Consider the following 13273-nt stretch of genomic DNA (forward strand, 5'->3'; position numbering starts at 1 on the left):
GCTATCGCTTGCAACACTGTGTTTCAGGTTTTCTCTTTCTTGCACCGACGCAAAGACCTTTTACTGATCTCCCAACTCAAAGCATCCTTCCCTTACCTGCATGTGCCTCGCACGGCTCTGAGCATTGTTTCCCCAGTCACCTCCACTGGACTTCCACCAGCCGTCAAACTCAAACTCCTTGGTTTCACTTTCAGAGCTCCTCTCCTGTCTTGGGTGGCTTATCTTCCACCTCCACTGCCCCTTTGCTCCAGCCTGAGGGACGTATTTGCCCTTGAAAACCTGATGGACCTTCCAAACTATGCCTGTTCTGAGTACTGCTCCCCCACCTTCACCCTAATCTTACCAATCTTCAGCGGCTCACTTGAGATGCGTGTTTTTTTTTTTTAAGTTTATGTATTTTGACAGAGACAGAGACAGCATAAGTGGGGGAGGGTCAGAGAGACGGAGAGAGAGAATCCCAAGCAGGCTCCATCCAAACTGCCAGAGCAGACCCCGATGAGGGGCTCGAACCCATGAAGCTGTGAGATCATGACCTGAGTTGAAACTGAGTCGGACACTTAGCCGACTGAGCCACCCAAGGCACCCATCTCTCCACACTGGGTGTGGAGCCTGACACGAGGCTTGAACTCACAACCCTGAGATCAAGACCTGAGCTGAGATTGAGAGCCGGATGCTTGACCGACTGAGCCACCAGGTGCCCCCATCTTTTTTTTTTTTTTTTAAGTACAGTGGACACGCAGCGTTATGTTAGTTTCAGGTGTATAGCATAGTGATTTGACAATTCCATACATTACTCAGTGCTCATCACAGTGAAGTGTGTACTCACCGTCTGTGACCGTACGGCATTATGTTATTGACTATAATCTTGACGCTGTACTTTTCATCACAGTGACATTTTATAACTGGAAGTTTGTACCTCTTAATCCTATTCACCCACTTCACCCCTCCCCAGATGCACATCTTCTGTGAAGTCTTCTCTAACCCCTGGCCACAAGGGATATTCCTCAGAACTTGCACAGTGCTGTGAGACTGTCATAATTACACTGCATTCTACCATGAAGATGATGGTGATGATTTCTTTGTGTCACAGTATCAATAATATCTAATAATTATTGAGCATTTGCTAACTGGGTATCTTGGACACATTATGTATGCCTCCATTTTCCATCTGTAAAATGGTGATGATCATGGCACCTGGTTCAGAGGGTTTTGAGGACTCATTACGATCATACCTGACACAAAGTACTTGGTTAGGAAACATTAGCTAGTGTAATAGGGGCGTAATTTACATTGTCTCAACTCACCCTCAGACCCATGAACTGCTTACTGTTATTATACTCTCTTTTTTAAAATTGGGATAACATATATATAACATCAAATTTACAATTTTAACCTTTCGGGGGGATTTTTTTTGCATTTTTTCAAGTTTTTATTTAAATTCTAGTTAACATACATGGTAAAACTGGTTTCAGGTGTAGAATTTAGTGATTTATCACTTATACACAACACCCAGTGCCCATCACCCATTTAGCCCATCCCTCTCCCACCTCCCTCCGTCAACCCTCTGTTTGTTCTCTATAGTTAAAAGTCTCTTGTGGTTTGTTTCCCTCTCTCTTTTTTCCCCCTTTCCCCTATGGTCATCTATTTTGTTTCATAAATTCCACATATGAGTGAAATCATATGGTATTTGTCTTTCCCTGACTTATTTCGCTTAGCATAATACACTATAGTTCTACCCATGTCATTGCAAATGGCAAGATTTCTTTCTTTTTGATGGCTGAGTAATATTCCATATATATATATATATATATATATATACCACATCTTCTTTGTCCATTCCTCAGTCGATGGACATTCGGGCTCTTTCCATAATTTGGCTATTGTGGATAATGCTGCTGTAAATATTGGGGTGCATGTGCCCCTTCGGATCAGTATTTTTGTATCCTTTGGGTAACTACCTAGCAATGCAGTCACTGGTCGCTGGTCGTAGGGTAGTTCCATTTTTAACTCTTTGCGGAGCCTCCATACTGTTTTCCAGAATGGCTGCACCAGTGTGCCTTCCCACCCACAGTGTAAAAGGCTTCCCCTTTCTCCACATCCTTGCCAACATCTGTTGTTTCCTGTGTTGCCGATTTTAGCCATTCTGACAAGTGTGAGGTGGGTTTTTTTTTTTTTTTTTCTAATGGACTGCTTCACGGAGTTGTGTGTCATCCTTGCACAGGGCCATGCTAATCTCCGTATTGTTCCAATTTTTGTAGATGTGCTGCCAAAGTGAGCCCCCGTCTGAACCATTTTTAAGTACGTACAGTGCAGTAGTGTTAAGTACATCCACATCGTTGTGCAGCCAATCTCCAGAACGTTTTTCATCTTGCAAAACTGAACCTCTATACCTGTTGAACGGTTCCCCATTCCCTCCTCCTTGAGTCCCTGGCAAGCACTGTTCCACTTTCTGTCTCTCTGAACTGTTATTACTACACTCTTTTTACAAAACTGAGGATACCAAAGTCCAGAGAGCAATTTGCTTCTAGGAGACAGAATCTGGACTTGAACCCGGGTCCCTGTTCATGCGCTAAGCTGCTTTGAAATACGGCTTCATCTCACAGAGCATCTGTGATGTGTTTTACTTCCCTCGTAACAGTCATGGCCGCCGTGTGGCCAGGCCCTCTCTGTGCCCATGTTTTGTAGCCATTCTCAAATGTAATCCTCACGACAGCCCTGCAGTCACCGTGAGGGCGGTGTCCTATCTCCCTGCAGTGTCTGGTACAGAATAGAGACATGTTCAGTGACTGTGGGCCTCGCAATGCCTTTAAGTAGGCTAAATAATGCTAAGTAAGCTTGTTGTACATTTTTTAATGCAATTGTTTACATTTTTGGAAAATGTTGATCCTCTTGGGAGAAAACTAGCTGAAATGCATGAGTTCCTAAAGAACTTCCCTATCCTTTCCACTCCCCACTCCTTCTGCAGTCAATCTGCTCTTCTCACCCCAGGCCAGCCCCCAGGCCGCACCGCCCCCCCCCCATCTGTACCTCATCACCGGCTCTGCTGATCCACAGCCAAAGGCAGAGACAGGCAGGCAAGGGGACACAAGAGACTGTCCCTGCTCAGCTTCCTCCTCCTGCCACTCTACCTCCACACCCTTCCTTCTAGCCCTGCACAGTCCTGGCTATCCTGGAACGAGCTTTGTCCTTTCACGCCTCCGTGACTTCACACATGCTGTTCTGCAAGACTGGAATGCTTTCCCTCCCCTCTCTTCTCCACCTCCGAGACTCCTACAGTCTTTGCAAGCCAGCTCAGATGTCACCTCCTCTCTGAAGCCTCCTCCCCTGCCCTCTGCTCTCAGTCTGCCCCCTCCTCGGCACAGACTTGCTCATCATGTACTACAGCAGTTGGACTGCAGGGACTCCTAGTCACTGCAAGTGTCCCCGTGTCCCCAGCTCCTTGTGCTGTGATGAGGCTTCCTCTCTGCTCCTGGTGGGGGTGGGGGGCGGGTCAAGAGGAGCCCGGGCACTTTGATTTTTTGATGTGCCTGGTATTTTTGAAAATGAGGAGATGGCAAAACAAGTTTGCAAATAAGTACTGAGGCAAGTTTTTCCATGTTTAATAAATTAATGCTTCTAAGAATACAAAAAAAATACAACATAATTGTGCTTCTCACAAGATAATGATAGGATTTATTGAAATATAATAATTTATAATGCACCACAGGCCTAGCGGTCTGTTAATGAGAAACAAGTTTAGGGACACAGACGGAGGGTCTTTGATCAAACCGGTCAGTGGATCTGCCATAATGTGAAACCCCGTTTGGAGATTGTGTCAAAAGCCCAATTTGGAGACCCTGGCCAGAAGGTTCTTCTGGCCCCTTTCTGTGCTGATAGGCTGTGCTGCCACCTCTGTACGCAGTAGGTGCTCACTGTTTGCTGAATGACTGGCACACGTACAGCTTTGCAAGTTAATTATTGAAAATTCACATACAATAAGTATTCCCGAGAAACAATGAAGTCCTGAACAATGGGGCAGGAAGCCACCTCCTTCTCCAGTAACCCCAACCTGAGTCCAGCTGAAGGCTGCAGCAGGAAACCCCTCACCCACTGTCTTTCCTACCCTTCCTCCTCAAGGGCACCAAATGCAGCTTCTGTTCTCGCCTCTCTTCTCCTCCACCCTCTTGAGGGTCCCAGGTGAAGAGAGAGAAAAGCAGTCAGAAGGAGGCAAGCAGCCAAGCTGGGCTGGGAGAGGAAAGTTGTCCTGCCCCCAGGCAGGCCTGAGGAATAAAAGAAACAGAGGACAAAGAAGGACTTAAAGCACCGGAGCAAGGGGGAGAGAGGCCTAAGGAAGTTTACAAAGCAATCTGTCAGAGAAGGGATGAAAAGGGAGCCCTGCTGGGCTGAGTGGCGCAGGCGCTCTACTCACCTTAGGCCCAGTTAGAGATGTGCGTTTACTCAGCTAAAGTCGTCCCAGGAGCTTCCCAGAACGCAAGCGAGGCCTCCACTGGCCGGGTTCTGGCAACCTCAAACACCTCTGCTCTAATAGGCTCAATACACCAGTTTGCTTGAACCCACCAAACTGGCCCAACTTCCAATTCCCTCTGGATTTCCGACAGAAACACTATGTGGGTGAAGGTCACCAGCACTCTGGCTTCCCAGATTTCCTGAGCCGGTGAAAATATCCACAAGGCCTTTCTGGAAGTCTCCCCTGCCACCAAAGGCAGGATTAATAATAATAACGGCTACCATCTGAGTGTTCATTCTGTGTGGAGGGCTTTACCCCATCTCACTTAGTGCCCACCACCGCCTTAGGTATGATTGCCCTGTTTTACATAAAGGGAAATGGGCCTGGAGAGATTGAATGACTATCTAGAGGATAGACAGCCCGGATTCCAACTCAGGTCTGTTTGACCTCGATGCCCACCCTCTTTGCTCTATGGATATTGTCTCTTGGGAATCCTCTACAATTCTTCTTTCTTTTTTCTTTCTTTCTTTCTTTCTTTCTTTCTTTCTTTCTTTCTTTTTTTTTTTTTTTTTTGTGGTACCCAAATAAATTTCAGATGGGGTAGGATGGTACAATTCTGAGCTATCTAAAGAATTCCTAACCTCACAGCTGGGGATGGGAAGAGCAGTGGGAGTGGGAGTCTGCCTCATGGCTGGGTAGGGTCCTAGTTCTTTTTAGACACTTGAGTAATTTAACCATAAATAACTGGGCACTGGGAACAGGACACTCACTAATAAAAGCATAGCCTGGAGTCATGTTGGGGGGGGGGTAGAATTCAAGTCACTCAGTGGGTGGATGTATCTGCAAAACAAAAGAAAAGCCCCTTTCCCAGCCCAGGCAGAGAAATCTCCTGTAAAGTTAGAGACAACAGGCTTCTGGGCACGTAGCCAAGGTTCTGGGGATATTTATAACTTGAAGAGGGTGGGAGTCCCTAATAAGCTGCTATATTCTTTTTCCATCACTTCCCTCTCCAAGGCTACAGCGAGCTCAGAGCTCTTCCCCACGCAGAATGCCTGCTTTCCCCAATGTTCGGCTTCCATTGTCTAATTTTCTCATCCTGGCTGGGGAAAGGAAAGGCTGCAAGTCCTTCCGTTCGGAAGAACTCCAGTTGAATGCAGCTTAGCCGCTGCTGGTGTTTCTTGGCTAGCTGCTGTGGTCTCGGGGATCTGCCTATGAGTGTGTGGTTTCCCTAAGCTGCTTGAGAGTCTGTGAGTCTTTAGGATCCGCCTACGATCTCTGGGCTTTGCCTGCAAGTCTACGGGTTTGAGATCTACCTGCGGGTCTGAGATATCCGAGATCTGCCAGTGATTTCTAGAATCCTTCCAAACACTCGAAGTCTCAGAGAACTCTGCGGATTTGGAATCTGTTTGAGGCCTCTCAGATCCTGGAGCCGGCGATCTAGTGGATCTTCTGCGGGGCAGGCGGTAAGTCTGTTCTTTCCCAGCTCGGTTTTTCGGTTTCCCACCTTCAGCGGGTCAGGGACTACTAGCATCCTGAGGGCCCGCCCAGCTCAGGCCCTCAGAGGCCCAAGAGCCCATCCGTGCAGGAAACCGTCAGAAATCCTCTTAGTAGACAAGCCTCCAGGGATGATCAGGACGGGTTTTTTCAGCCCTGGGGCTTGACTTGCTCCTTCTTATGCGCCCTATCCTCCACCCTCGCTTTTGATTTCCCTCGGGTTTTCTCTGCTCTGCTGGACGCAGCTCAGCCCGCCCATCAAGCGGCGCCCTCTTTAGAAGGACAAGGTTGGATGCCCGTACAGGGTTAATAGCAACAGGGCCGGGACACCGCCTGGCCGAGCCGCGGTCTCCACTAGCCAGCGCGCTGGAGGCGCGGGGCCTCCTGGGAGTTGTAGTCTGAGTAGCCGGGTGAGAGTGCCGCAGGCGCTGCTGGGAGACGTAGTGCGTGGGCGGAGCTCAAAGTTCCAGCGCGGCCGCCGAGTCTCCCCTGGGGAGTGGGCGGCTGCCCCTTTTCTCTCAGGCCCCGGCTGTCAAATTAGGGCTAATCCCAGCAGAACTCAACACAAGCCAGCGCCTATATTAGGCCCGACGTCGAAGTTAAGGCCCGACTCAAGACAAGCATAAGGTCGTGAGGAGATGCAGGGCGATCCCTCTGGCTTAATCGGGCCGTGGTCACCGAGAGACGAAAGCGAAAGATACTCCTTCCTGGCTAGGAGGACGCCCTTCCTTCTTCACCCTTTTGTTCTTTTCCCTCCTTGGTTTTTGGCCTCTGACTGGCCTTTGTACGCGGGAATGGAACTCCAACTCCCGGCAGGCCACGGGAGCAGGCGCAGGCGTGATCGAGGTGCTCAGCCACGCTACAAGAGGCGGGCCTAGTGTTCAGCATCTGATTGGCAAAGCGTTTTGCAACCTTCGCTCGCTGATTGGCTGAGATAGCTGCCGGAAAGGGCCAGCCTCGAGATGGGAGAGCGGAGGCGTTCTGTGGGCTGGGCTGAGAGCCTCCTCCCCGAGACAGCATCGACTTGACCCCCGGCCCCGGAGGGCCCGAGCTAGGGGGCTGTCTTAGTAAATTCCGGCAGTGCCTCCACCCTCCGGTGGCGGAGACACAGAGGGCGGGTCGCACTCGAGGGTCAGGAAGGAGAGTGACCCGGCCCGGGTCCCGGGCCCTCCCCACCCGCCTGGCGGCCAGAACTCCAGCCCTGGGGAGTGGGCAGGGCCTATCTTCCGTGCCTCACGCCCTGCTTTTCGCCTCCTTTAGCGCTGTCTGCTAGCTGCTTTTCCTGCTCTCTCTTCTGGGAGGCGAATCCTTGAGCCCGAGATGGCAGCCACCCTGCTCATGGCTGGGTCCCAGGTAAGCCGGGGGTGGCTTCTCGGACCCTGCCTCTGCTTACCCACCTTGTCCCGGCGTTTCTTCGCTGTGCAAATCCCTGTTGGAAATTCCCTGGGATTAGTAATTCGCTCGCTTCGGTATTCTGCCTCGAGAAACCTCAGTACCAGGCCAGTATAGCCACGAACAAGCATTTATTGAACACCTGCTGTATGCCTTTAAATCCTAGGAAGACAAAAGATGGACGGAACGGTCCCTCCCCGCCTGCTCACAATCTGTAGGGAGACAGACGCATTCGTTGAACTGTGATACAACGTGATAACAGCTTTATTTGTCGTAGAAACAAAGTGCTGTGGTGTGGGAACCAAGAAGTTGGGGTGGTTAATTCTAAGGAGCCTAAGGGAGGAGTGGAGCGGAGCAGGGGGCCAGGGGACACTGAAGAACTGTCTGTACTGGAACAGGGCCTTAAAGAATTGTAAATTTTCACTAGTCTGAGACATACAGGAATAGAGGAACAGCGAGTAAAAGGGATGTAGGGATGTAGGCGCTACGTGTGTTCTGAGAAAAGTACCGCTAGAAGATAAAGTTCTGGAGTGGACAGGAGTATCTGGCCATGGGACCAGAGCAGTCAGCTGGTAAATGGATCCCTTCTCTCCCACATCTTTTTTTTTTTTTTTTTTTGCCTGTTTATTTCTTCTTTGGACTCTTCAGATCAGACTTGATACCTTTTCCCTTCGCAACAGTTCTAGCCATGTCTCTAATTTCAAAAGGAGGAATTAGTATTAACCTTCTGGATACCCAGTAATGAGGAAGCATTGTGTGATTTCAGGCACCTGTGACATTTGAAGATATGGCCATGTACCTCACTCGGGAAGAATGGAGACCTCTGGATCCTACACAGAGGGACCTTTACAGGGATGTCATGCAGGAGAATTACGGAAACGTTGTCTCACTAGGTAAGTAAGGATTCTCTGCCTTTCTTCACTCCCACGTTTTTGAGACTCAAAAATGGCTCAGCTCTTTCAACCAAGTTGTGTGATTTTTAAAGCATTGAATCAGATATTGGTTTGAGTTGAGTCCTCAGGCAGATCTTGGAGTGTGGGAACATCCACATGGTCATATTGTCTAAAAGGAAAGACCGTTTCTGCCCATTTTAGAAACATTCAGATTTCTTGTGCCCTGAGTCATCTACCACTCTCCAGCCTGTTTGTACAGATCACTGACCAAACAGGTCTGACATAATGGTGCTTGCCAGGATATAAATGCCCATGTAAATGGTCGTTTTACTAGAAGATGAGGAGGGTTCTGACTCAGGTTCATGGGAGGGCAAAAGCCACATTTTTGTGTTTGTTTTGTCTTCAGAGCCTTAGCTTTGCCAGAGGTCCTTTATTTATCTGGAGCAGGTACCTGTCTAGAGATGTTTCAGAGTTGATCGTAAATTTTGAGTGTGTCAAATATTGTTCCAGAAAAATCCTGAACTCAACGAGATCACAAATTCTATTAGGAAGAGAAGTAATTGTTTTGATGGTTTGTAAACCTGTCTTCTCTTAGCTATCCTTTGGTCTGGGCGTAACTACAATAAACAGTATATTCTTGAGCTGAACAGTCTTTTGACTCACTTTGCCTCCTAGTAAGACTTGATAGAACTTAGCAACCATATATGGTTCACTAGGTCATCTGCCCTTCATTAGGACTAATTCTTATTTTGAAATCTTTATTTCTATAGCCTTTTCCAGAACAAAAGGCAAATAGAAGGGGTTTCCTTTTTACCTTGGGCTCTCCCTGATATTCCAAGATTCTTGGATCTTTCCTTTAGAAAAGCAACTAAAATTTATTTATCTAGATATAGTGCAGTCTCTCATCCAAATGTTCACCCCAATCCAACAAAAGCAAGCAGTGAGAGTCTTAAAGAAATGTGAATCTGTATGGCTCTGCCAGCCCAAGGAGTACTTGTTAGAAGGACGGAAGCATGGAAGGACACACACACACACACACACACACACACACACACACACATACACACAGAAAAATAAGTTCTTTTCTCAAATAAGTTTGATACTGGTAAATACCAGTATTATTGGTAAATAATATCTACAGGGCATCTGGGTGGCTCAGTCGGTTGAGTGTCCAACTTCGGCTCAGGTCATAATCTCATGGTTCACTAGTTTGAGCCCCACATCAGGCTGTCTGCTGACAGCACAGAGTCTGCTTCAGATCCTCTGTCTCCCTCTCTCTCTGCTCCTTGCCCACTCATGCATGTGCCCTCTTTTTCTCTCTCTCTGAAAAATAAAAAAAAAAAAATTAGTAAATAATTAAAATTTACAAGGCTTCTTAACCTCAGTACTCTTCAGAACCTTTAATGTGTTAAATGGCGTGCCCATTTCTAAGAAGAGATGTTGAATGCACCATTTACCAAAGTAGTTTATCCATGGACCCTTTTCTCCCAGCATACATAGTAACCTCTAGGTTGATGAGTGTGCTAAGTAACACAACTTGGAAAAACAGTGTCTGGTAGAAAGTTGCTTATAGATAGTGGTTGTGTATTTTCTTTTTCATTTTCATTTGAAGGCTGTGTTTAGTTAATGTCAGGGATGTTCTGAGCCAGGCATCATTTGTGCATTCTCCAACCTTCCCTCCTCTATTCACATTTAAAAGCCGCTTGGGGTGCCTGGGTGGCTCAGTCGGTTGAGCGTCAAACTTTGGCTCAGGTCATGATCTCTTGGTCTGTGAGTTCAAGCCCTGCGTTGGACTCTGTGCTGACAGCTCAGAGCCTGGAGCCTGCTTCGGATTCTGTCTCTCTCTCTCTCTGCCCCTCCCCCTCTCATGCTCTGTCTCTCTCTCTCTCTCTCTCTCTCTGTCAAAAATAAATAAAAATTTTTAAAAAATTGTTAAAGGCCACTGGAAGGAAGCAAGTAACATTTGGCAGTCACTTTTCCTGTCAACTAAGACTTGATATAGCTAGACAAAAATGTTTTTTCCATCCTAACCCAGTAGATTCATAGTAAATATCATATAATGATAATGATGAAGGCTTGGAAAGTTTAAGAACGTACACACAATGCGATCACATGTAAAACATCTAGGTCCTTGGCTTCTAGGCATTCTAATATACCGTCTTTTATGTTTTCTGTTCTGGTTCTTTGAAAACACCGGGAGCATATACAATTTTCGTAAAGAACCATTAACGGTAATGGTTCAGAGCATGAACTGTTATCAGACAAACCTGGATTTGAATCTTAGTCCCACCACTTACTACTCTGTGAACTTTTTGCAAGTCACTTCTCGGGGTCTAGAATTTACTATCCATAGGGTAGAAATCATAATGCCTGACTCTCAGGGTGATTGAAGTAATTTGGGGAAAGAACTTAGCACAGTGCCTGGTACACAGGAGACAAATTTTGTGTATTTGCCGGGATTATTATTATTATTATTTACCCTTTATTACAGATTTTGAGATCAGGAGTGAGAACGAAGTGAATCCAAAGCAAGAGATTAGTGAAGATGTGGAATTTGGCACTGCATCTGAAAGACCTGTGGGGAACACCGAGGAAAATCCTGAAAATGAAGAAGGCTTTGAAAGCAGGGAGAGACCCGAAAGACAGTGGGGAGATTTAGCAGCCGAAGAGTGGGTGAGCTATCCTCTTCAACAAGTCACTGACCTGCTCGTTCACAAAGAAGTCCACACGGGCATCCGGTATCATATATGTTCTCATTGCGGAAAGGCCTTCAGTCAGATCTCAGACCTTAATCGACATCAGAAAACCCACACCGGAGACAGACCCTATAAGTGCTACGAATGCGGAAAGGGCTTCAGTCGGAGCTCACACCTCATTCAGCATCAAAGAACACACACCGGGGAAAGGCCTTATGACTGTAACGAGTGTGGGAAAAGTTTCGGAAGAAGCTCTCACCTCATTCAGCACCAGACGATCCACACTGGAGAAAAACCCCACAAATGTAACGAGTGTGGGAAAAGTTTCTGCCGGCTGTCTCACCTCATCCAGCACCAAAGGACCCATAGTGGGGAAAAGCCCTACGAGTGTGAGGAGTGTGGGAAAAGCTTCAGCCGGAGCTCTCACCTAGCTCAGCACCAGAGGACCCACACGGGTGAGAAGCCTTACGAGTGTAATGAATGTGGGCGAGGCTTCAGCGAGAGATCTGATCTCATCAAACACTATCGGGTGCACACGGGGGAGAGGCCCTACAAGTGTGATGAGTGTGGGAAGAATTTCAGTCAGAACTCCGACCTGGTGCGCCATCGCAGGGCCCACACGGGAGAAAAGCCGTACCACTGTAACGAATGTGGGGAGAATTTCAGCCGCATCTCGCACTTGGTCCAGCACCAGAGAACGCACACAGGGGAGAAGCCGTACGAATGTAACGCCTGTGGGAAAAGCTTCAGCCGGAGCTCTCATCTCATCACACACCAGAAAATTCACACCGGAGAGAAGCCCTACGAGTGCAATGAGTGTTGGCGAAGCTTCGGAGAAAGGTCAGATCTCATTAAACACCAGAGAACCCACACCGGAGAGAAGCCCTATGAGTGCGTACAGTGTGGAAAAGGTTTCACTCAGAGCTCCAACCTCATCACCCATCAAAGAGTTCACACGGGAGAGAAGCCTTACGAATGTACTGAGTGCGAGAAGAGTTTCAGCCGGAGCTCGGCGCTTATTAAACATAAGAGGGTACATACTGACTAAGTCCTGTAATTATAAGAAATGATTCACTTGAAGGTACAATTTTATTTGATAGCAAAGAGCTCCCTCAAGACGGAGCTGCTTTTACCGTAGTGAGGTTCCTTGCCGGCCATCGTTTGAAACATCAAAGAAGATCAGCCATTTGAAATTCTGACCCACAACTTTGGGAATGTTCCCCCCTTCTCCCAAGGAGTGATTTTTTTTATTCACTGAATAGTAATGAAGTACTTCATCAGAATCAGCTCCACAAGTAACTGGGAATCTGAAGACCAGGGGATGCATGCTGGTAAATCCTCAGGATTGGAAATGGAGTAAATCCTTAAAAGTTATCTCTCTCATCCGTGGCCCAAAGAACTATGCTAGGGGGAACGTTGGACTGTAATAGGGTGGTCACAGCTGCTTCGGAAAAAGACAACCAGAGACTGCCTGAATTGCCACACCTGTTCACTCTCCATAACTGTTGGGCACGCACATCTTCCCCCTTGAAAGGCGTTTTCCTTGAGTTGCGTATGCATTTGTATCTTTCCATCTTCCTGAGGGCAGGATTCTGCACGATGAAGGCAACGATCATAACCGTTTCCCTCATTGTCCCTAATTACCTTTATTCAAGCTTGCATCTTTGCAAGAGCTAACTACAGATGCAGATTAAAAGGAAACATGAGACACGGGTTTGGGGACCAAGGACTCATCAATGGTGGTGACTTTAGCAAGAGCTGGTTACTGTTGTTATTGCCACTGATCAAAATGTATTCCTTTTCTTTGGGGGATCACTGTAGGGAACAATGTAGGGAGGGTATCTTCAAGGGAAGATAGGTTGAGTGTCCTGTTCTCAGACTGAATACTCTTCTCTTTGGCCTACTCACAAGGAATTAATAAACCCAGATAGGAATGTGTTTCTATCCTGTCAGTCTACAGATACATGTGGCTAAGATGAAAGTTGACCCAAATTAAACCTGTTAGCGTCAGTTCTCCTTATCTCAGCCCACATGGGAGTTAAGAAATACCCCAGGCATTGGTGCTTATCCAGGCACTTGGGGGTGGAGGTGTGAGGGGGAGTGGACTGAGGAATACATCTTTTTCGAGAGTGCCCCAAGCTATTTCTACTGTGCTTTATTGTGAATGCTGTAACATTTGAAAAATATTTCGCCATAGCTCTTTGGGACTTGGTGTGTTAAAGGAGCCAGTGGTCTCCCTCGGGTAGTATACTACGTCGAGTCATTAGGAGCCACAACTGTGTGGGACTGCATCCTTTGCAGGGACACAACCTTGAAAGGAACAAAATGAAACACCGCTCCATCAAGGAGGT

General features: G+C 47.3%; 2 protein-coding genes and 1 non-coding gene across 3 annotated transcripts in view; 2 read left to right on the forward strand and 1 right to left on the reverse strand.

The window, feature by feature from the left end:
* TCEA3 (transcription elongation factor A3) overlaps nt 1–2814 on the forward strand; it is a 44853-nt gene extending 42039 nt beyond the window's left edge. Inside the window, exon 11 of the mRNA XM_049618904.1 lies at nt 2755–2814. Coding sequence (XP_049474861.1) covers nt 2755–2814 — 60 coding nt within the window. The remainder of the gene's footprint in view (nt 1–2754) is intronic.
* LOC125913802 (U6 spliceosomal RNA) lies at nt 2177–2279 on the reverse strand. Its single transcript, XR_007455098.1, has one exon. It is a non-coding gene; the product is annotated as a U6 spliceosomal RNA (small nuclear RNA).
* A 3566-nt stretch (nt 2815–6380) lies between the features above and the next one.
* ZNF436 (zinc finger protein 436) lies at nt 6381–12775 on the forward strand. The gene is made up of 3 exons (XM_049617840.1): nt 6381–7294; nt 8100–8226; nt 10718–12775. The coding sequence occupies exons 1-3, from the start codon at nt 7262–7264 to the stop codon at nt 11968–11970; spliced, it is 1413 nt and encodes a 470-aa protein (XP_049473797.1). The 5' UTR covers nt 6381–7261; the 3' UTR covers nt 11971–12775.
* Nucleotides 12776–13273: the final 498 nt, after the last annotated feature.

This window comes from Panthera uncia, assembly GCF_023721935.1.
Source record: "Panthera uncia isolate 11264 chromosome C1 unlocalized genomic scaffold, Puncia_PCG_1.0 HiC_scaffold_4, whole genome shotgun sequence".
NCBI lineage: Eukaryota > Metazoa > Chordata > Mammalia > Carnivora > Felidae > Panthera > Panthera uncia.

Excerpts from the sequence above, each read along its gene's own strand:
- ZNF436 (XM_049617840.1), top strand. The coding sequence starts at position 7,262 with ATGGCAGCCACCCTGCTCATGGCTGGGTCCCAG. Across the intron at positions 7,295-8,099 it reads TGCTCATGGCTGGGTCCCAG|GCACCTGTGACATTTGAAGA; the intron begins GTAAGCCGGGGG and ends GTGTGATTTCAG. Across the intron at positions 8,227-10,717 it reads CGGAAACGTTGTCTCACTAG|ATTTTGAGATCAGGAGTGAG; the intron begins GTAAGTAAGGAT and ends CCTTTATTACAG.